We start from the raw sequence: 21,709 nt of genomic DNA, 5'->3' as shown, positions 1-21,709 counted from the left end.
GACTTTGGAGGAACTCCTGCATGCATTTTTCTATCTGCTGCTCCCCTCAAGATCCAGCAGTCGGGGCAGGTGGTTGCTTCAAGGGACATGCAGGTCCATCAGTGACCCAGCCATGGACATCTGGGAGTGACAGCAGCAGGTCCCCACTTCCCACAACTGCAGCACTAGCAATGTGGGGCATTCCTTATGCTCCAGGCGGCTCGAGCTCTTTCCTCTGACCTCCATCTGTTACCCGCTCACTAGCTCCCAGAGTCTGCATCTTCTCAGCATCATCCGTCACCAAGGACACTGTCCTGAGCAAGAGCCCTGACTCAAACCTTGAAGTTATTAGGCACTTCAAACCTAACAGTGATGAACATACCTGACCCACAAGTCCAAAAGAGCGATCCAGACTCCTCTGGTCAGCGTATTTTCTGATTTTGTTATGTAACCATCCCAACTCCGCAAGCCGGACTGCCGTGTCCCTCAAAGATCTATTTAAGTTTGCCTGAAAAGTAAACACACCAGAAGTCAAAACTCAAAAGTGAACGCAAGAACTCATCATCAGCACTTGGGAGGCAGAGGCAGGCGGATCTCTGTGAGTTCGAGACCAGCCTGGTCTACAAGAGCTAGTTCCAGGACAGGATCCAAAACCACAGAGAAACCCTGTCTCAAAAAACAAAAAAAAACAAACAAACAAAAAACAAACAAACAAAAAAAAAAGAACTCATTGTCAGCCCCAGGCACTTGTTCTAAGAGTTTAACCTTAACCACCCAGCACAAGAAAGTCTGAAGTGACTACCACACCACCAAGGGAAGAAAGCATGGCAACAGAGAGGGCATAGAGAGTGAGAGGACACCAGACTCCTGCTGTGTCACCCTGGGAATACCATTCTGGGGCATGCCCACCAGGGACCTTGACAATCCTCAGAGACAGAAGGAGCGACGACCCTTGTCCTGCTGAGAAAAGCCAAGAGCAGAGTGTACACTCAGACGGCATTGGAATGCTGTGTCCAGAACAGGACACCACAGTGGCTTCTGTTCCTCTGGCCCCATCTTCACTACAGCAGCCCCATCAGGGGACTCATGGGAAAGCAAGCACTGCCACAGAGGGCCCGTGACAGATCACATCAGCCACAAAAGGGCAGGGCAAGAAGCCACATCCAGCTGTGCAACTCAACGGATGCCAAGTCTACCAAGACCCAGGAACGTCAGTCAGTGAGAAGCTTGACATCGGACCCCACTGAGCTTTCTTGTCTCTGAACACCGCAGGCAGGATCCAGTTCCCATACCTTTCCTTCCACTTTGTAACAGTTTTCAGAGTGGCTCATTTTGATATTTTTGCCATCGATGCCCTGGAATACGTAGAGAATATCTCTTACAAGTGCTGCTTCAGTAACTTCCAACGTGCCTGCAAAGGATTTTTAAAAAACAGTAAGGAATACTCTCCGTGTAAAGTGAGTTGCAGGATTCTTTAGCTGTGCTATATATTTGCTCCCAGACCAAGTACATCAGCTCTACTGAGGTGTGAGTGTAAGTGAGCTCAAGAAGCAAGAGAAATGGAAAACAGAAAGTATGGTCTCTCAGAGAGGGGTGGGGCTCCTGGAATGTCCCCGCTGAGGTCTTTGAGGACAAGCTTCCCTGTGACCATCAGACAGGTAACAACAGCACAAATCAATCATAGGAAGCAGTCACAGAATAGGGGTTGGGTAATAACAGCTCACTGCAAGGTGAACTCCACTAGAAATGGAGTGCACGGCTAGAAAGACATCAGTTTTCTCAGGTCTTCTGAACTAGGGCTACAAGAAACTAAGGTGTTAAAAATGAGGGTGAGGACGAAGAGCAACACCTAGCGCCCCAGGATGTCGAGAAGACCCAGAGACTCGGAAGCAGTCAGATGCAGAGCCCCCACACAGTGCAGCTTGAGCCCAGCCTTGGCTGAGCGCAGGACAGCTGCAGTCACCCATCAGGCTAACAGTGTCCTTCAGTTCCCACAAAGAACCAGCTAACAGCCAGCTGTGAGACATGGCTTCCTGTTCTTTCTTTCTTCTTCTGTCCACCTTGACATGAGCAGGAGTAAACTCTCCTAGCATGTACAGACTCACTGAGGCTTCCTCAGGAGTAGACCTTGGCTGTCCGTAAGGCCCACCTCCATCTGGCTACTTGAAGTCCACGCTGACAGAGGCGCCTCCCTCCTCTATGGTTCACTTTACAATCAATCATCTATCCAACCACTTACTTTAACCTATTTGTAATCCTCTTAGAAGGCATTTCTTGGAAGCAGCAAGAACTACTCAGACTGTTATTATTTTTAAAACTGTCGTTGAAAGTAAATATTTATGCCTTCAGCAAGCACACCCGGGTTAAAGCAGCCAAACTACTACTGTCCCTACCTACCCCACTGTTCCTTCTTATGCTCATCTACTTTCAAGTCCCTTCTGGCTATGCAGGGAAACAGGTCTGCAGACTGAGGACAGCGCATAGGCTTGCTCCACACATGGGTAAGCATCACCTTCTGAGTAGCCACTTTACACACAGTAGAATAATGTGGTTGAGAAGGTAGCATATGTGGTTGGAATGTAAAATAAAGAAAAATTAAAATAGAAAACAAAAACAAAACAAGACAAGCAAGCAAAAGCCCTTAAAGAGGTCTTCCTCTCCCCAGCACAGAAATGCCAATGTGTTTCCTTCACATTACCGGCACCATGCCAAACACCAGTACCATGACCATGGTGATGCCATCCTCCACAGAGCTTGGATTTGGGCATAAGAAGTGATCTTCCTGAAGCTCTGAGAGACTTCCCAGGAAGGACAACAGAATGAGATGGGGAGGGACTGGGACAAGAAGGCAGAGAGTACATTAGAGGCAACAAATCAATCAGACAGATGGCCGAGAGGTGGCAGGTAGCAGGACTAAAAGCAGGCCACATGAGGTGACCTCACAAGGCATCCAGACACAGCAGAGATCCTGGGTTTTATCATATGAAAACTAAGGAATCACTGCACGTGAGGTTCCAGCTTTAAGATGAGAGTAAAATGGCTTCTAAATATCAAAACACATCTTACCACTCGGGTCTCCTTCTCTCCTTGACCTCATCACGCTGCGAGAAAGGGCGTTCGGGAAACCCTTGGAGGTAGGCGTTTGCGAAGAAGGCTGACTTGCAGTCAGGGTCCACGCCAGACGCGGCCCCAGCTGCGGCCGAAGGCCGTCACTGACTCCCGGAGCTTGATGAGACTGCCTAGTGAATGAAGAGACATTTCGGCTTCAGATAACCAGACTGTCCACCAGAGACAGAAACATGCCAGGAACTGTCCTTGTGTTACTACACTAGTGCAGTCTCCTAAACCACAGACCCCAGCATGGTCACTCCAGGCCCCTCGCACTGTCCAGGATGCAGACCTAATCCCAGGTAACACCTCTTCCTGCTGTCCACACTTCTCTGCCTTATTTGAGTTCTCGGCAAACACACAGCATACATCATACCCGCACCTAAGCAGTTTGAAATTCTAAAGAAGTTTTAATGTCAAGATCATCATAGCCTTTCATTCATTCAACACCTGGGCCCTGTCTCAGCTGCTGATCACCAGTCCCCACCCCCACCATTTGCATGCCCCCCTATGAAAAGAAACCCTGCAGCTTTAATTCATTTGAAAAATAAACAAATACATAAAATGCAAGGCAAAGTAACCTGGAAAACATACCAGAGTTGCTCTGTGAAAAATCTAAGAACCTGATACTGATTTCCAGAGACAACCGTAACAAAACCACTGCTTCTTGGAAGACAAGAAGGGCCACAGGGCTCTCAATTGCACCTGCTGCCCTCAGGGTGCTGTGTGACAGTCATTCTCGTCCTGCACTCGCCCCCAGGATGAGGAGCACCCCCAGGATGAGGAGCACCACCACGGCCGTCCTGCACTGCCCTCAGGATGAGGAGCACCACCACGGCCGTCCTGCACTGCCCTCAGGATGAGGAGCACCACCACGGCCGTCCTGCACTGCCCTCAGGATGAGGAGCACCACCACGGCCGTCCTGCACTCGCCCCCAGGATGAGGAGCACCACCACGCCCATCCTGCACTGCCCTCAGGATGAGGAGCACCACCACGGCCGTCCTGCACTCGCCCCCAGGATAAGGAGCACCACCACGGCCGTCTTGCACTGCCCTCAGGATGAGGAGCACCACCACGCCCATCCTGCACTGCCCTCAGGATGAGGAACACTGCCATTCTTGCCCTGCACTGCCCTCAGTGAGGGGGACAGGCTCAGCAATACTACACATCTAAAAAGCATTGTAAATGTAAAATAAAAGCCTAGTTCAGCTCAAAACTGTCTATGTCACTTTTTCATGACAACAATAACCACTCTAAATTTCAAGGTCACACATGAGACCCTTTCAGCCAACTATGGGCTTTGGGTCAGCTATTAAGTGCTATTGGCAAATGTCAAAGGCTCATCACAGAGCAACCTGTGTGTGGTCCATGAAATCCACATTCAGTACCCTCTGTACCACTTTATAAGTCAAAGTGACTTGTGACTCCACTGTGCTCACATGGAATACAGCAAGCTTTTGATGCCTATTCTCTGACCCCTGCTCCTCTGGAGCTCAGTCTTGTGATACTGTGATCACCAGGAATGACGAAGGCAAGAAGCTAAGCCATCTGATTACCTACACACAAAATGTGTACTTAACAGAAAAGAATCTGATGTCCATTAACCGCACAGCCACCTGCTTTCCTCTCAGCCCTGAATGCTATCTCAGCATAAGCAGACTGGATAGAAAGCTGAAAGCCCACACTGCCTTGTCCTAGCTGCACATTTCAGGTTTCCATTCTCTGCCCACAGCATTAACTGTGAGTCTGAAAATCACAGTCTAAAGACAATTCACCCTGCTGCTTCTTAACAGAGCCTAGCTGAAAACCTAGGGCCAGACCTCCAACACTGAGACAGACACAACGCCCTAGGAACATGGGTCACTGGTTCTATCATGTCGTGTGTGTGTGTGTACATGTATGTGAGCTCAAGTTACCCAGGGAGGAAAGGCTGCACAGGTGTGGGGCCACTGAGACCACACATGCCGATGCTGCTGATGCCACTGCTGCCCAAGCTGCTGGAGCTCTGTGCCTGTGTGCTGCGGTCCTGGTAGTTCAAGGGGAGGGTCTGAGGCCTGGCATAGTAGTAAGGCGTTGAGTGAGCATCTCTTGGCAATGCTTGTGCAAATAATGAAGCATAGCTAGTTACCTGAAATCAAGTGCATTGAAAACACACAGGTAAGAAATTGCAGGACGACTTGCCCAAACCCACAGGACTTTTATATTCCCATCCCCATGGTATTTCTGGAACTGGATTTGAATTTCACACTTATTCAAGCAAGTCAATGGAGATGCTTTGGAACTGTTATAATTGACAGTATTAGGTGTTCTCTAAACTCCAACAGAAAACACAAACAAGTTTAGAAGTCTATCACTGCTACCTAACAAAGAGGTTGGAACAAATCCTCCACCCACACTCCTCAGCTTCTCGCCAGCCAAATGCCTGCAGAACATTCTACTGTACTAGACCCTCCATCAGGAAAGAGCACAGGGATCTACAGCAGGAAGCCTGCTGGTATGACAATGACAAGTGCTCCCCACACCTGGAAGAACAGCTCAGGATGGCCCTGCTTCACAGTGTCAATTAACAACTCGGGCTGCTCAGTGCACACTGTTACATCAGAACAACACAACTTGCAAACACATATTCTAGAAACTGCCCTTGGAAAAGAAGAAGTGACTTGACTCCTAGGCTTCGTGGTCCTTCTGCTTTTCTCCTATTAACCTCCCTCCTAGGAAAACACGGTAGAAGCATCCCACGGGATGCTGCTGAGGTGCGCTCACCCACCTTGCTGGCCTGCTTGCGAGGGTCTTCACTGAGGTTCAGCAGGAGGTAGAGGATTGACCATTTATTTTTCAAAACTCCCTGTTTATAGATTAAAAATAATATTACAAAAGTTATTACCTGTTTTATTGTTTATACTTATTTCCAACATGGGCATACACTTTTAAAAGCAACCTGTTGACAAGTAATCTGGGCTCCCTTCCTGAGTCACAAATGGCACTACCCCTCAGAAGGCTGGGAGCCACACTCTGTAACCAGCACCCACAGGTCCTTAACTCCCTGGAAGCAAATCCTGAACTTACCCTGCTTTTGATTAATAAAACTTAACACAAAGTTGGTAAAAGAAATATTATCAAAAGCTGAGGATTAAGCTAGGTGTGGTAACACACACCTTTAATTCCAGCACTCAGGATGCAGAGACAAGTGTATCTCTGTGGGTTCAAGGCCAGCCTCATCAACAGTGAGTTTCAGGCCAACCAAGCATACATATTGTGACTTTGTCTGGGTGGGGGGGATGAACTGCTTTTCTTGATTATGTCCCATTTAGAGCAGAAAAGAATGCCATGGAGAAGAAAAGACAAGGATGGAAAGAGCCCTGCCCCAGTGAGCACCTAACTGCTCTGGTAGAAAGAGACGTGTGGGCAAATCACACAACTGGAGAGGAATCTCCAGGGATTCCGCCATGAGGAGCAGAAAGCATAAGCAGACCATGGACTAAAACTGGGCACCCAGGCCCTGCACATACAAGGAAAGGGCTGGGAGCCCGAGTTGTGCTCTCGGGACACAGCACTTCACCTGCAGCAGTGGCTAGAGGACAGGAAGGAAGACTGCAGCAGTCTGGAAAGGAGCCAGGCCTCTCAGGGTCAGTGCATTTACCCAGGCCCTGGGCCGGCAATCAAGCTCCACACAGCGCCCTGCCTCTGTCTCTCTCCCTCTGTCTCTCTCATCCCATCTCAGTCAGTCAAGCCCCACACAGCGCCCTGCCTCTGTCTCTCTCCCTCTGTCTCTCTCATCCCATCTCAGTCAGTCAAGCCCCACACAGTGCCCTGCCTCTGTCTCTCTCCCTCTCTCTCTCTCATCCGGTCTCAGTCAGTCGATAGCAGCAGCAGTGTTGTTCAGAACATCCCCAGGCCAATCTATAAAGACCACTTCCTGTCATCACAATGATGCCATCAGACTGACTCTTCCTCCACAAAGGAAAGCAGAGAAACAGATTCACAGTGCTGAGTGAGTACCAGGACTAAACCTGGCTGCCCGGCTTCAACACCCAGTGGACGGCAGACAGAAAGAAGGTCTGCTGAGAGGAGTCAGGATGGCAATGAACACAAAATGGGAGGCAGGTTGCCTACACACGCGTGTGGATACACAGAGACACAAATTGGGAAATTAGCTCAGAGGATGCATGGCTTTGGGCCCTGATGGGAGTTTCCCTAAGGCATGTAGGGGTGGAAAAATAGTAGGAAGACCTCTCTCTGTGTGATAAAGTGAAGGCCAGAAACCCAGCGCTCACTTCAGAAAGGGCGTGACTGGGGAGAAGTGATAGGGTTGGGGGGGGCGACAAATGAACAAAACTGCACATACAGAAATCTGTCAAAAACATGTTAGAAAGCAAGTCCTATCTTTTCTTCTTTTTTACCACAACACAGGGAACAGCTAATAACCACAAGGTGAGCCAGATGAGGGGTTTACTTAGGAGCCTTCAGAGTGCGCTGAGGTAAGAACAGGAATAGGAAAACGAGAAGCTGCAGCAGCCAGTATCCTATACCATCCAAGAAGCCAAGATGGCTTCGCCAGGACCCAGAAGGACACAACACATCAAGCTACAGTGCTGCATGGCCGCCAGGAGTCGCTGTTCACCTCAGTCTCTACCCTCCCCACCCAGCTACCTCAAGGGCACTACAGCTCCAGCTGAAGCCCAGGCAGAGCGGCAAGCAATCAACCTGGGTAAACAACGTGCTGAGGGCTGAGCTCATCACAGCTACCCTCAGATTCCTACCAGGTAAGGGCCTTGGTACAGACACACAGCTTCATGCTCTGGATGTCAACTGATTTTAAGTGTGGACAAACAACATCCAAAAGTGGAGGACCATGAAAACAAAGGTTTCTGAGGACTACATGCTTACTCGGAGCTGCACACAGCACCTGACCCTTCACACACGCAGGGGCTGCCTGGGCTTGCTGCACCATCCCCACCTGTCAGTCACTCCCAGCTGCACACTACACTTCTGTCCCCTGACAAGCCACTGCCCTGCTACCAGCCACACTGGAACTCAGTTCAGAACCCACTGCCTTCTATCACACCTGGACCCTCCCTGCTCTAGCTCTGAAACAATGTGGACCCTGAACCCTTCCTCCCAAGGTGTCCTGGGACACACACAGTAAATGAGACACCATCACTGATCAGAAAACAGAACAAAATAGTATCAATGACCTCTGTACTTTGAAAAGTTGGATTTTTTTCTTAATCAAAAAGAAGGAATGGCTACGTATCTGGGCATATTTCCTGCTTTAGTATTAATTAGGCCACTGTCTCCTAGGTTTTAAAACACAGTTCATCTCTAGAATGGAAAATTCAACTAGGCTGGGTTTGTAGGCTAGCTGTGCATTGTTATGAATGGGAGAAAGCCAGCTACCATTTACAGCAATGTTTAGGAACCAGGTGAGGTGGCTTAGACCTGTAATCCCAGAACAAGGGACACTGAAGCAGGAGGACTGCTGTGAGCACAAGGCCAACATGGGCCACACAGGGAGTTTCAGCACAGCGTAGTTAGAAAGTTAAAGACCACCTCAAAAAACATAGATAGATAGGTAGGTAGGTAGGTAGGTAGACAGACAGACAGATAGATAGATTTGACAGATAGATAGATAGATTTGACAGATAGATAGATGATAGAAGATAGATAGATAGATAGATAGATAGATAGATAGATAGATAGATAGATAGATAGATTTGACAGACAGATAGATAGACAGACAGACAGACAGAAGGACGGACAGATAATAGGTAGATAGATGATAGATTCGATAGATAGACTGATAGATATGATAGATACAAAGATAGATAATAGAGATAGATGATAGATAGATGACAGACGGGCAATCAAGCAAGCATAGAAATAAACAGAGTTTCAAATAAACTTTTAGAAAACAACCTTCTTAAATTTCAGTTTCCCAAGCACACCTCGTCCCAGTGGCAGCCGACACAACAGGTTTTGCTGCAGGAAACTATCTCTGTGATCCCAGCAGCTCCCTAACCATAGCACATTAAACCCCTTTGTCACACCTGAGGAGCAGAAGTCATTCCCAGGGGAACAACGGCTGACGAAAAGCACAAGTGATACTACAGTTGGAAACCACTCCCCAGGAGAGGCAGACTGCACACAAAGCTCTCATTTCTTACTTGGTAAGCACTGTCCGAGATGGAGAGATGCTCCAAAGGCAGTGAACCAGGTCAATAGCTGCGTTAAGGGATCAACTCTGCAAACAGGCAGTAAGCTCACTCCAGGGCACAAAGAGGCCAGAACTGGAGAACCGTAAACAAGCTCAGGCTCTGCAGCCCTGGTCCCCTTGGCACTGTCTCAGGCTGACAGAGCTGTGGAGCAAACACTGAACTCTGGGTCCTTAGGCCTCTCTACAGAAGGAAGGAGAGAGCTGGGTGAACTCGGTTCCTCTGTGATCAGAAACCACAAAATCTCACCTGGGGGAACCTTTTTGACAGAGGCTGACAAGACTTTATTAAATATTAGATTAGGACAATTTTCAAGTATCAGTATCTAATTACAAAGGGTTCAAAACTTTCTTTCCCTTTGCAGCAATTAAATAAGTTACTTATATACCTGAGACCAGCCATGGGAGCGTCGGCTGTGGTTGGGACAGGCCTGGACATCCACCAAAGCACCTACTCCTGGAAATGTCATTAAAGCATTGCAGTGTGAACTGGAGAATTCAGTTCCTATCCAAGAGCACACATCAGAAGCTCAACTAACAGTTCTGACACTGGCTTTCATAAGAGGAAGTGCTACCTAAGCTAACAGCTAAAACCAGGGAGTTTTAAAAGATCACCCAAGGACATCCAAGTATTCCCAAACCATCCTCCATTCCAACATCCAAAACATTTCACCGCACCTGTGAATGAAGCTTTCTGTGCAGCTCAGAAAACAACGCGGCGTCTGCTTCTCTCCTTTGTCGAATAACTGAAAATTTAGAGAAGGAATTGAGTCTATTAGTTGTACACACCAAGATTCAATGTTAGGAAATCATTTCATCTGTGCTAACAGACTTGGAAGTGCTGGAAAGAATCCAAAGAACAGGACGAGAGACTTTTAGCAGTATCAGTCTGTCCCTCTGGGTATGTAAAGCATGGAGACTATCAGGCTGGGATAAAAAGAGGTCTGTCTACAAATACTGACTGACCCACAGAGAAGCCAACTATCATCAACTCTACTAGTGAATAACAGCTACTGGGAGAGAGGGAGGGAAGGAGGACAGGAGGGCAGGAGGGAGAGAGGGGGAGGAGGAAGGAGTTATCTAGGAAATGAAATCATGAATTCATAAGATCACCATACACGACAGTTCATCTGATTTTAAAAGCCACATTCTAGCCAGGTGTGGTGGTGCATGTCTTTAATCCTAGCACTCAGAAGGCAGGGGCAGGAGATCTCTGGAAGTTCAAGGCCAGCCTCGCTGACCTGCCAAGGCTACTAGGAACAAGACCTTGAATGAAAAAAAGTCCCATTCTAACATTCTGCTAAGATGTGCATCAGTATTCCATTTTGCTTCAGCATAAAAATAACCACTTACTGTTTCAAACTAAATACCGGTTTATTTATTATTATTAATTTTATTTTCAATATTTTATTATTCTTTTGTTGTTGTTGCTTATTTTACTAGTAATTAATCTTATCAGTTTTCATTTACTAATGAATGTCTAGATATGCCAGTTCCGCGCACAATCATCACAAGCAGCAGCAGCCAATGGCAAACTCCCTCTATGTTCTGTTCCACGATGAGGCACAAGATGCATACCAGACACGAGTGCCCTGAGGACCACACTGCACACAGAAGAAACGACCCTGCTAGTAGACAAAGTACCACATTTAAAGCCAACTAGAAGCTGAGAATGTTGGGCACATAATCCTGTACTCAGACCACTGAGGCAGTAAGACAGAGACTGAAGTCAGCCTAAACTGCATAGTCAATTCTAGCCACCTGATGCCGTCTCCTGCACTAACCATGAACTGCAGCAGAGCTGATGCCATCTCCTGCACTAACCATGAACTGCAGTAGAGCTGATGCCAGCTCCTGCACTAACCATGAACTGCAGTAGAGCTGATACCGGCTCCTGCACTAACCATGAACTGCAGCAGAGCTGATGCCATCTCCTGCACTAACCATGAACTGCAGCAGAGCTGATCCCATCTCCTGCACTAACCATGAACTGCAGCAGAGCTGATGCCGGCTCCTGCACTAACCATGAACTGCAGCAGAGCTGATGCCATCTCCTGCACTAACCATGAACTGCAGTAGAGCTGATGCCAGCTCCTGCACTAACCATGAACTGCAGTAGAGCTGATACCGGCTCCTGCACTAACCATGAACTGCAGCAGAGCTGATGCCATCTCCTGCACTAACCATGAACTGCAGCAGAGCTGATACCGGCTCCTGCACTAACCATGAACTGCAGCAGAGCTGATGCCATCTCCTGCACTAACCATGAACTGCAGCAGACACAAGGATGGAGCAGATCCCGGCTCCTGCACTAATCATGAACTAAACATAGAATGTTTTCTTGTTAATTTGAGTTTTGAGAAAAGTACTCACTATGTAGTTCTGGCTGGCCTGGAGCTCACTATGTAGACCAGGCTGGCCTTGAACTGTGCCTTCCAAAGTGCTGGAACTAAGGCCTGTACCACCATGCTTGGCAAACTACATATAGAGACAGGAATGACTCTAACCCTGGTACCCAGCATTAACCCAATTAACCACATACAGACAGGAATGGATCTGACCCTGGTGCTCTGCACACAGAGACAATGTAATCCCAGCCACAGGTGTTGTTCAGCTTCCTACAGAGAACATAGCTAACCATGGAGACCAATAAAACCAATCCTAGTGAAATGTAACACATCTGTTACCTTCCAAACAACCGAAATGGCCAGGAGGTGGCGGCATACACCTTGAATCCCAGCATTCAGAGGCAGAGGCAAGCAGATGGATCTCTGTGAGTTCGAGGCCAGCCTGGTCTACAAAGTCAGTTGCCAGAACTATTATACAAAAAAAAAAAAAAAAAAAAAAAAAAAAAAAAATCTGTCTTGAAAAACAAATAAAAAACAACAGAAACAGACTCCAAATAAAGATGGCCACGACACCGAGTAATTGGTGCTCATTGTGAAGTTGAAAACTGTTATAGTCCAGTCCAGTCAGCAACTAAGCATTCACAAGCAAGCACCGCTTTCCCTGCTAAGTCACTAGCAAAGGTAGAGTCCTGACTTACAACACACTCACTTTGCCAATGTGAGAGACGAGGAGACTAACGGAACCCTCTCCTGCGTGACTGTGCTGGTATGGGTTTCAATCCAAAACCTACTGATATTTACAATTGAAGTCAGCCATGGAAATGAATTTCCTGTGATGTTCCAGAGGATGGACTGACTATACTAGGATGCCAACAACCAAAATCAGTTTCAAATGCCAGAGAATGGTGATATGGGACAGGCCAACATAGCAACTGGACAAGAGGACCACAGGCAGTGAGGGCAGTGTCACCAAAGAGGACAAGAACAGCAAAAGGACACTTGCTGGTAGCATACACAGGCACAGCACTAAACCAGCAACATATACGTTCATCGTTCACAGAGGAAGCTGTACACTAGTTTCCTGAAGAAAAAACAACTTATGTGACTTCCTGAAGATCTATAGTTATGAATGACATAACTGTGACATACACTGGCAATGGGCTCACCAGGAGTCCATAAAATCAAATCCATAAGGGAAATTATGTTTACAGGGCACACATTAGGCAGGGCTTTGGGTGGTAATCTAGAATGCAAGCAGTTTGGAGCTCATGGAAAGAGCTCACATTGACAGGGCACTAAACAGACATGAAAAGAAAGTAAGTGTCAATATTTAGTAACAGGCCAGAACCCCCTCCCCCTGCTATTCTTCTGCTTATTTAACTAGTGAGGTAGGGTCCTAGAGCCCTGGGGGATGTCTGAAATCTCCAATACCTCTCAGGAAGTGCTCTGACTTTCTTCAGCATACCTGATTTACAGGGTCCAGCACCCTTCTGCTTTGGGGCCACTAAGAAAAATAAGGTAGCTCAGTATGGTGACACATGCTTATTAGCCTGGCCTTTCGGGAAGTGAGACAGAAGGACCACGAGAAGCACAGGTCACTCTGGTGACAGAGAAGGCAGCTCCACGACTAACGAGACCAGGTGGCAGCACACAAACAAGCACAGACTAAACAGAGCTGACTACTAGGCCGGGCAGGAAGGCGTGCACTGGCTGGCATTAGACTTCAACATACTCCTTAAGATGGCAGGTCATTTAACTTACAATCATTTGTTTCAGGGATGTATTTTTCCACCACTATTTTCCACCCATCGCTGGCCACGGGTAACTTAAACCCAAGAAAGTAAAGCAGCTGACAAGGAGGACCGTCGCAGGTGCACTCGGTAGGTGTGACCACTGAGTGTCACAGCAAGGCTGCCATTCTAGCGCTGAGTCCTTAAGGAGTCACACTGCTGAAGTCCTCAGGAGGCAGAGGCACCAGATCCAATCACTCCAGAGCCACAGCCTCAGATCTGTCACCAGCCAACACTCCCAACTCTGTGTTACAGCTCTGAAAGATCACAGCCACACAGACTGCCAGCCTATGCAGTTCTTAATTCAACAGCTTGGGGCAGGAATCCATGCTATACAGAATGACTTCCTGGGAGTGCTATTGCCAGACTGCAAACATTTAGAAACAAAAGCAAAGCCCACTTCATTTGGCAGTTTAACAGTAGGCCTCAGTAGGAAGAATCTGCTACTAGCGAAGGCAGGCTCTTCAGTCCCACGGAAGGCCCCCTTGCAGCAGGCCAGCACACCAGCAAAATACTCTCCCCACCAGGACCAAACAACTCTCCCACGAATGCAGCAGACTGCCAGCCACTGAGAGCCTAGATGACAGAACACACTCCATAGGCTGAGAGGGGTGGCGGAGCCAACCTCACCCAACCCAACTACTATTACCAAACCAAGGGTCATGAGTGGGGAACCTTCTTCTCCAAGGCGTCACCACCTAAGAGGGCCATAAGTGCCATCGAAGAAGTAAAATGCTTGCATTGTTCTGAGATGCTGCGACTCTGACGGCAACAGCACAGAGTGGCTACTGTCATGTCAGGAGATACTGGAAATCAGAGAGGCGAGAAGGGACAGGGAGTTCTTCTATCTTCTGTATCCTAAAACTAAATAAGCGTTACGACACATTTAAAATAAACTTTCACTATATTTTAATGCCAAGACAAAATTAAACTGTCCTTATTTTTAATAATCCCTATAATTAAAACATGCTTGAGAAAAGCATACACTCATGCACATGCATACAAATGTGCATACATAAACACAGACAGGCATGTATACACACATATGAATATATCCATGCACATGCACACACATATGTGACAACACATAGAAATATACACTTAGATACATGTAGAAACACATGTAAACACACATATGAGCGTGCACATACACATGTCACATAGTTTCTTAAGTTCTCACAAGTTTCATAATCCAACACATAATAGTTAACAAAAATACATACGTTCTTTCTTGATTTTTTCAGCTACTAGAAATTCATCTCTCTCAACAGTTGGAGCAAAGTTGCTGCCGATGACTCTCACAGCAAACTGGAACTGCTGGGCGACATCAGCTGGAAGGTGAGCAAAGGGTGCAGGTTACAGCGGGGCAGTTTTCATGGCCAGAGCACACGGGTCAAGGGTACAAGCCACTCTGCCCAGTCCTAATTGAAAGGACAGAAAAGCCAAAATGACATCAACAACTGAGAGAAGGAGTTCTGTAAACTATGGGAAAGATAGCAGAAATACAGAAAAATCCTGAAAGAAAACCAAACTGCACAGACAGCCATTTTAAAAGAAGTGATTAAAGTCACAGCCCAGACAAGGAACTGAGAAAAGTAAGCCTGGCCAAGATGTCTGAGCAGCTCCAGGAAGAAAGGAGCAGGATTCATGTACATACTTCTACAGTGTGTTACAACATAGGTTGTCTCTGCCTCCTTAAAGAAATACATGAAGCTGAGACTAAAACAGCTGAAATAAGGACATAAATTTGCCACAGCAGGAGTGAACGCAGAGGGAAAAGCTGGAGAGTGATGGGTGCGTGGCATTCCTTCCAGGACAGGATGGCAAGGGGAGTGGGAACTGTCTTCTCTTTCTGAGCTGCAATGATAGAAACTCTGACAAGCGACTCACGCAGGAACGGGCCCATCTGACTCACAACTCTAAGTTACAGTCCATCAAGTCCATCATTGTAGGAAGTCAAAGGGCAGTGACCTGAAACAGCTGGTCACACTACATTCAGTCAAGAAAGTAATGAACTGTATGCAGGCGGCCAGCTCCCTTTCTTCACTCTCATAAAGCCAAGATCCTCAGCCTAGGTGATGGTGACACCCACAGTAGGCAGGACTTCCCACAAATCAAGATAATTCCCCATGGACATTCCACCAGGCCAACCTGGACAATCTCTCATTGCGACTGCCTTCTGGCTGGGGGGGGGGGACTATATTGAATTACGGTGATAATTAAGACTAATCACAATTTCACCAAGACGAAAGAGATGGCACTGGGCAAAGGAGGACTGTGTGTGCAATCCTCTTGGACATCTAAACCTTTCTGAAACACAAGGTGCTTTTAAAAACCACCCTGACATGAGGCCCTTTCCTTCACAAATGTTGGCTTTAACTAGTCTGGCACGGCACGGCCGATGCTATCAACATTCTTTTTTTTTTTTTTTTTTTTTTTTCGAGACAGGGTTTCTCCGTAGCTTTTGGTTCCTGTCCTGGAACTAGCTCTTGTAGACCAGGCTGGCCTCGAACTCACAGAGATCCGCCTGCCTCTGCCTCCCGAGTGCTGGGATTAAAGGCGTGCGCCACCACCGCCCGGCACTATCAACATTCTTTAAGGTTCCATTTCAACACCTTCAGTCTTCAAGACAAGAACAGGCCTGGCGGTGGTGGCGCACGCCTTTAATCCCAGCACTCGGGAGGCAGAGGCAGGCGGATCTCTGTGAGTTCGAGACTAGCCTGGTCTACAAGAGCTAGTTCCAGGACAGGCTCCAAAACCACAGAGAAACTCCTAGGGGAAAAGATGAAAAGAAAGAAATCTTTATGATTTTGGACTTGGTAACAGTTCTTCACATGACACCAAAATGATCATTTTTAAATATTTTTTTCTCTTATTTATGGGGCTGGGGGGTAGCATCCATGCAGAAATCAAAGGGCTATTTTCTGGAATCAGTCCTTGCCTTTACTTCCACCTTACTGAGAAAGCAGTCTCTCTTGCTGTTCTTATCACTCAGCAGCAGCAGCAAACTCCAGAGCAGCTGGCTGTGGGCTTCCAGATGAGTCTCCCATCTCTGCCTCCCACATTGCCCTCATAGTGCTGTTATTACAAACGCATGCCACCATGCAAGGCTTTTACATGGCTCTGGAGATGGCAGAGCAAGTGCTTTTACCTGCTGAGCTACCTCCCTGCCCCTCCCCTTTCTGATACAGATAAACTGAAATTCATCAAGATTTGGAGACTAGAGAGATAATAGCTCAACAGTTCAGAGCACAGATTGCTCTCCCAAAAGACCAGGATCCAATTCCAGCTCCCACATGTGGGCTCACAACCATCAGCAACTCCAGTTCCAGGATATCCTCCACCCTCCTCTGTCCTCTGCAGATTGCACACACACACACGGTGCACAGACAGATATGCAACTAAAATACCTATATACATTTTTAAAGGATTTATTTATTTATTTATTATTATGTATACAACAATCTGCCTCCATGTATGCCCGGTATGCCCGCACGTCAGAAGAGGATGCCAGATATCATTAGAGATGGTTGTGAGTCACAATGTGGTTGCTAGGAATTGAACTCAGGCCTCTGGAAGAGCAGCCAGTGCTCTTAACCACTGGGCCATCTCTCCAGCCCATCTATACACATCTTTTAATCTCAAAAAACTTTTAAAAATGTGAAAATTTTTGTCTAAAAAAAACTGTTAGGAGTTAAAATACTGGAAAAAAAACATTTTCAGAACACTAAACTAAGGTCTCGTCTGCGAAACATAAAGAACACTGAAAACTATACGGGTGGAAGAAGCAGCTCAGCAAGGACATAAGCAGATGCTGGGGAGAAAACAAAACAAATCACACACAGCATTAGAAAGGTGTCCGAATGTCCGTTAGAAGGAAGTCATGAAAAGATGCTCAGCAGCACCAGGGACAACAAGCTACTGCTACACACCTGTCAGACCAGGACAAAACTCCAACAAAGTGTGTGAGAACAGAGTCGCTAGTCCCCTCAGCAACCTTCCACTCCATCCACAGAGTGCCAGCATCACCTTTAATGAGCTTTATGCAGTATTTTATCCTGTATCTGAGACCAATGACTCCCAACTCAGACATAATCATAAACGGGGGAGGATGGGAGGGTACAGAATTTTGCTAAAAATCACCTGTAAGCTGTAAAATTCTACCAATCCAAAGGGACCTTTATGTAAAAAAGTTCAAATTTAGAAATTCATAACGAATAAATTAAAAATCCAGTTATAACTATGAGGTTCTTTCTGGAAGGTAAAATTTTGGACCCAATGCAATAAAAGAAAAATGATGTTAGGGTGCATAAAGTCATAACTAATACCCTTGGATATATGATTTCACCTATGACTGGGACACTCAACCAGAAAGGACACTCTCCCCAGACGGTGGAACGACCCTCACTCACTCTCACTGGGTCGCTGGGATAGCAGCTTTGAGACTTACTTTCCCCTCGACTCCTATCGGCTTATCCTACCTTTTCCCCATAGCGCTTATCACGCACAAACACCGTCTGCCCACCAACACACTAGTCACATTTCGCACTGAAGGATTTTTTTATATCAATAAATTTTAAATGAATAAAGAACACAGCAAGGTATAAAGTAAGAACTGCGTTAATAGTTTAGCTGTGACACATAGTAGTTAGCTCATCCTCTGCCCTGACAAGTTGTTACAAATGTTGTTACAAAGCATGGACGATCAAAAGGCCCTCACAGTTCTTAAAATGCAATTATGTTTAAAGTCTTCCTTGACAACCTGCGCGAATTATCTCTTACATTCTGAGACACAGGAGCAAGTAACCCAGTCATGTGAATTACAAAACTGTTCCCTCATGACGCGCCCCCACTCATCTCCAAAAAGGAGCTTCAAGAGACGAGATCCTTGACCTTCCCCCCCCCCCCCCCCCGACTACCACGGCTCCAGCACGCGTAAAGTGGGCAAAACTGCCCTGAGGTCTGGCTTCTCAGGAGCGTCATCCGCTACTCGAACTCCGCTAGAATAGCGAGCATCACCCCAGAGGCAGAGGTGACAGCAGAGTGAGAAGCGCGCAGAGGCAGGACTGCAGGCCTCGGTGCAGTTCGGACCCGGGAGCGAACACCGAGCCCGGCGGGCACCGGTCCCCAGGCCAGGGACAGCCCGCGAGCCGCACCCCTTCCCTTCCCCGGGGCCAGGGATAACAGCTACCCGGCCGCCCGGGGTCATGGCGTTCAGCCTCCATGCCCTGAGCCCCGCCATGCGTACCTTCGCTCCGGCCCAGGATCCGGCAGCACAGGTTCTGCAGCAGAACGTTGGGCGACTTCTGATCCGGGGTCGCCATCACCGCGCCCGGACTGCGTACCGCAGCCTCCCCGCGCCCCAGGATCCCGCGCCCGGACTACGGCGCCGCCATATTCGCGGAAGCGGCAAAAGCGCGCGCCTCCCATAATGCACCGCTTCCTGCTCGAGGCGCGCATGCGCCTTCTAGGCGACGACACACCCCCGCCTTTCCGCGCGGGACAAGTGGTGGTGGCCGGCGAAGTGGTGTTGCTGTGTGCTGTTCGCGGTAACGTCGGGTCCTGGCGGCAGTGCACTTCCGCAGCTTGCGGTCTGAGCGCTGCTTTGCGAAAGACCCCTGTTGCAGTCACATCTGGATGCGGAGTCCAAGCGTGCGTGAACCCTAGGACGGTGACAGGGGCGCCGGCGGCGGCACGGCTCCAACGCTGAGCTCTCGGAAGTGACTTCTCACGGGTCTGGAACGAGGTAGTCCTGGGAACCGGGACGCAGGCACAAGGAGTTCCGTGGTGTCAGTGGAACGAACACAGGAAGGACAGAGCCCAGCCCGCAGCTCCTGCCGGGATGTGCGGTGGTCAGCAGATGAAAATGCCCTTCTTGCCCAGATCTATCATGGCAGTGGGGCTCATGCCTTAATGGAAGGCATGGTCTTATTCGTGTTTTGCTCGCAGATCACTTAGCCACCCTTCCTGCCTGCTCTGTGGTGTACAGAAAGCCGAAAGCTCCCTGAACAAATGGTACCTGGAGGCTGAGGCTCAGCCGATGGAAGTCAACGGTGGAACACTGCCAGAGGAGACTCCCAATTTCAGCCCACTTCACCCCTGACTGTGACTCAGTGCGACTCTGTCAACGCCTCTGCCGTCAGCCACATTCTTCATAGCACCAACCTAGTTTGTACCAGCTATACCAGACGATGCTCCATCAGAAGGTCTAGAATATGGCTATGGCAACTAACATCACCCATTCCTACTGTTTCCCCCACCCCGGGGTGGTGGGGGTAGCTCACCTCCCAGGGTTCCACGTCAGTTTCCATCACCCAAGTAGCTAGTTCTTCATCTTCAATCCCCATGGGTTGTTTTGCTGACTGGGTCCTAGCACCATCCTTGGTAATAGGAGTGATCCCAGCAAGAAGTCTTAAGATGGCTTTCTTGACTGAATACTCACACATCTGATCGTCCACATGTTGACAATCATCCCCAGAGTGCTGTGCCATCGTGTGTGGGTGTTTGAAGTAAAGGGCCAGCTGATAGCAACACCTCGAAAGTTAAGTAGCTGGTCCAGGCAAGTGTTTGGATAGTAACATGGTCTTGAGGACACTTAGCAGCTACAGCTACCACGCCTGATGACTTGAGCACCCCCAGGACTCACATGGTGTATGAAGAGGAGCAACTCCCCTAGCTGGTCTTCTGACCTCCACAGTGTGCTCACACTCCCACAAGAGGAATTTTAAAAATCTATTCTAAGTCATAAACACATACCATAATAACAAAAAGTTTGGCCCAATAGGAAAGTATAAATGTGTGTGTGTGTGTGCCTAGTAATTATTGCTGCCAGGAGGCCTGCCTCAAGACAGCACAGGGCTCAAAGGGAAATCCAGTGTCGGCGCATACTAGACGTTTCTATCTGAGGGGGTTAGGGAAAAAGACACTCACACCCTCTCCTGATGGTTCCCTTCTTTTTTCTCTATTCTGTGTTCTTCCTGTATTCTTAGATTCTTTCTTGTGTTCTTCCTACTGTATACTTTTTTTTTCCTACAGCTTCTATAGTCCAACAAGGTTTTTCAGGCAATATAGGAATTACAGTGTGGTTACATTCTATATTTCAAGTGAGTGATCATCATGAATACAGGTAATAGAAGCGTGCACGGTGAGATGGCTCAGTGGATGAGAGCAGGTCATGTGGAGTCCTGGCAACCTGAGTTGATCCCTGGAACCCATAAATGATGGGAGGAGAGGACCGACTCCATCAGTGGTCCTCCGACCTCCACACACATCCCGTTGTGTGACTCCCTTCTGCACCCGGCACAGGACCCCCCTCCCCCCCACAGTTTCCAGCATCACGCACTGTTTGATGGACTTGTTACAACTGATGAACCGGTACAGAAGCCTCGTATTTCCCACTCCAGAAACACTGGGACACAGCCTTCATAGTTCGTTTTGAAGCTGTCCTCACAGTCCTCTGGATGTCTAGCCATGCAGTGGAAGCGGATTACTTCTGTGAGTAAATTCTACAGCTTTTGAGAGGTTCTTCAACTCTCCTGAGGGCTGGCAGAGGAGGAAAAGAGGTCACATTGGACACCAGGTAGGAGGGAGCATGGGGAGCTGAATCTACCAAGTCAAGTTCGAGGTGGTGCCATCCTAACCAGGGCTCCCTCACACCTACACTCACCCTCATCCCACACACATGCAGTAAGTCCCAGTGAATCCCTGGGCTCCTGGCCCTTGGTAAAATATGCTCGAAGTGTCTTCCTGCTACACCTGGATTCTTCAAGGCAGCCGCTGTGTCCCTGTCACTGTCAAGTGCCCCATGCTGACATCTGGTGTCATAACACCTGCTTCAAATTTCTGTTGATGTCAAGTTCTTCAAAACTACACCTGGACTCTTCACAATAATGGTGACATGTCGCGCAGCCTCAAACTGTGTTATCAGGAATGGTCACAGCAACAGCAGCATGCCCTGTCTGTGTCAAGTGTCTCACTCTAACACCCAGCCAGCTTCTTCACAACAGCCACCCCACTATTGTCTGTGCCACATGTCACCGTCTCTGTCAATCACCTCAGAATGACATCTGGTACACCGTAATAGCCAACACATGTCACTGTCTGAGTCGGGGCCTTGCCATGACTTCTGAAGTCTTCACACAGCTGGGCCATATCACTGCCTCTATAAAGAGACATCACAATAGCCACCATCGGTCAGTCTGTATCAAGTTCTTCAGAGTTCTGCAGACCATTTACAACAGCCGCAACATGTCACCATCAGGATCTGGTGCT

General features: G+C 48.0%; 1 protein-coding gene across 1 annotated transcript in view; it reads right to left on the bottom strand.

Moving 5' to 3' along the window:
• The window catches only part of Tubgcp3 (tubulin gamma complex associated protein 3), a 57,957-nt gene extending 39,109 nt beyond the window's left edge, over nt 1-18,848 (bottom strand). Inside the window, exons 1-8 of the mRNA XM_041674004.1 lie at nt 18,687-18,848; nt 14,662-14,769; nt 9,979-10,046; nt 5,857-5,934; nt 5,006-5,217; nt 3,046-3,218; nt 1,272-1,390; nt 362-487 (exon numbers count right to left, since the gene is read on the bottom strand). Of these exons, the coding sequence (XP_041529938.1) occupies nt 362-487; nt 1,272-1,390; nt 3,046-3,218; nt 5,006-5,217; nt 5,857-5,934; nt 9,979-10,046; nt 14,662-14,769; nt 18,687-18,762 (960 nt within the window). The 5' untranslated portion in view covers nt 18,763-18,848. The remainder of the gene's footprint in view (nt 1-361; nt 488-1,271; nt 1,391-3,045; nt 3,219-5,005; nt 5,218-5,856; nt 5,935-9,978; nt 10,047-14,661; nt 14,770-18,686) is intronic.
• Between the last annotated feature and the right edge of the window lie 2,861 nt (nt 18,849-21,709).

This window comes from Microtus oregoni, unplaced genomic scaffold (assembly GCF_018167655.1).
Source record: "Microtus oregoni isolate MIOR12 unplaced genomic scaffold, Mior012 000024F_ref0000369, whole genome shotgun sequence".
Classification (NCBI taxonomy): domain Eukaryota; kingdom Metazoa; phylum Chordata; class Mammalia; order Rodentia; family Cricetidae; genus Microtus; species Microtus oregoni.
Note: the sequence above shows the minus strand (reverse complement) of the source record. Positions and strands in the feature narration are given on the sequence as shown.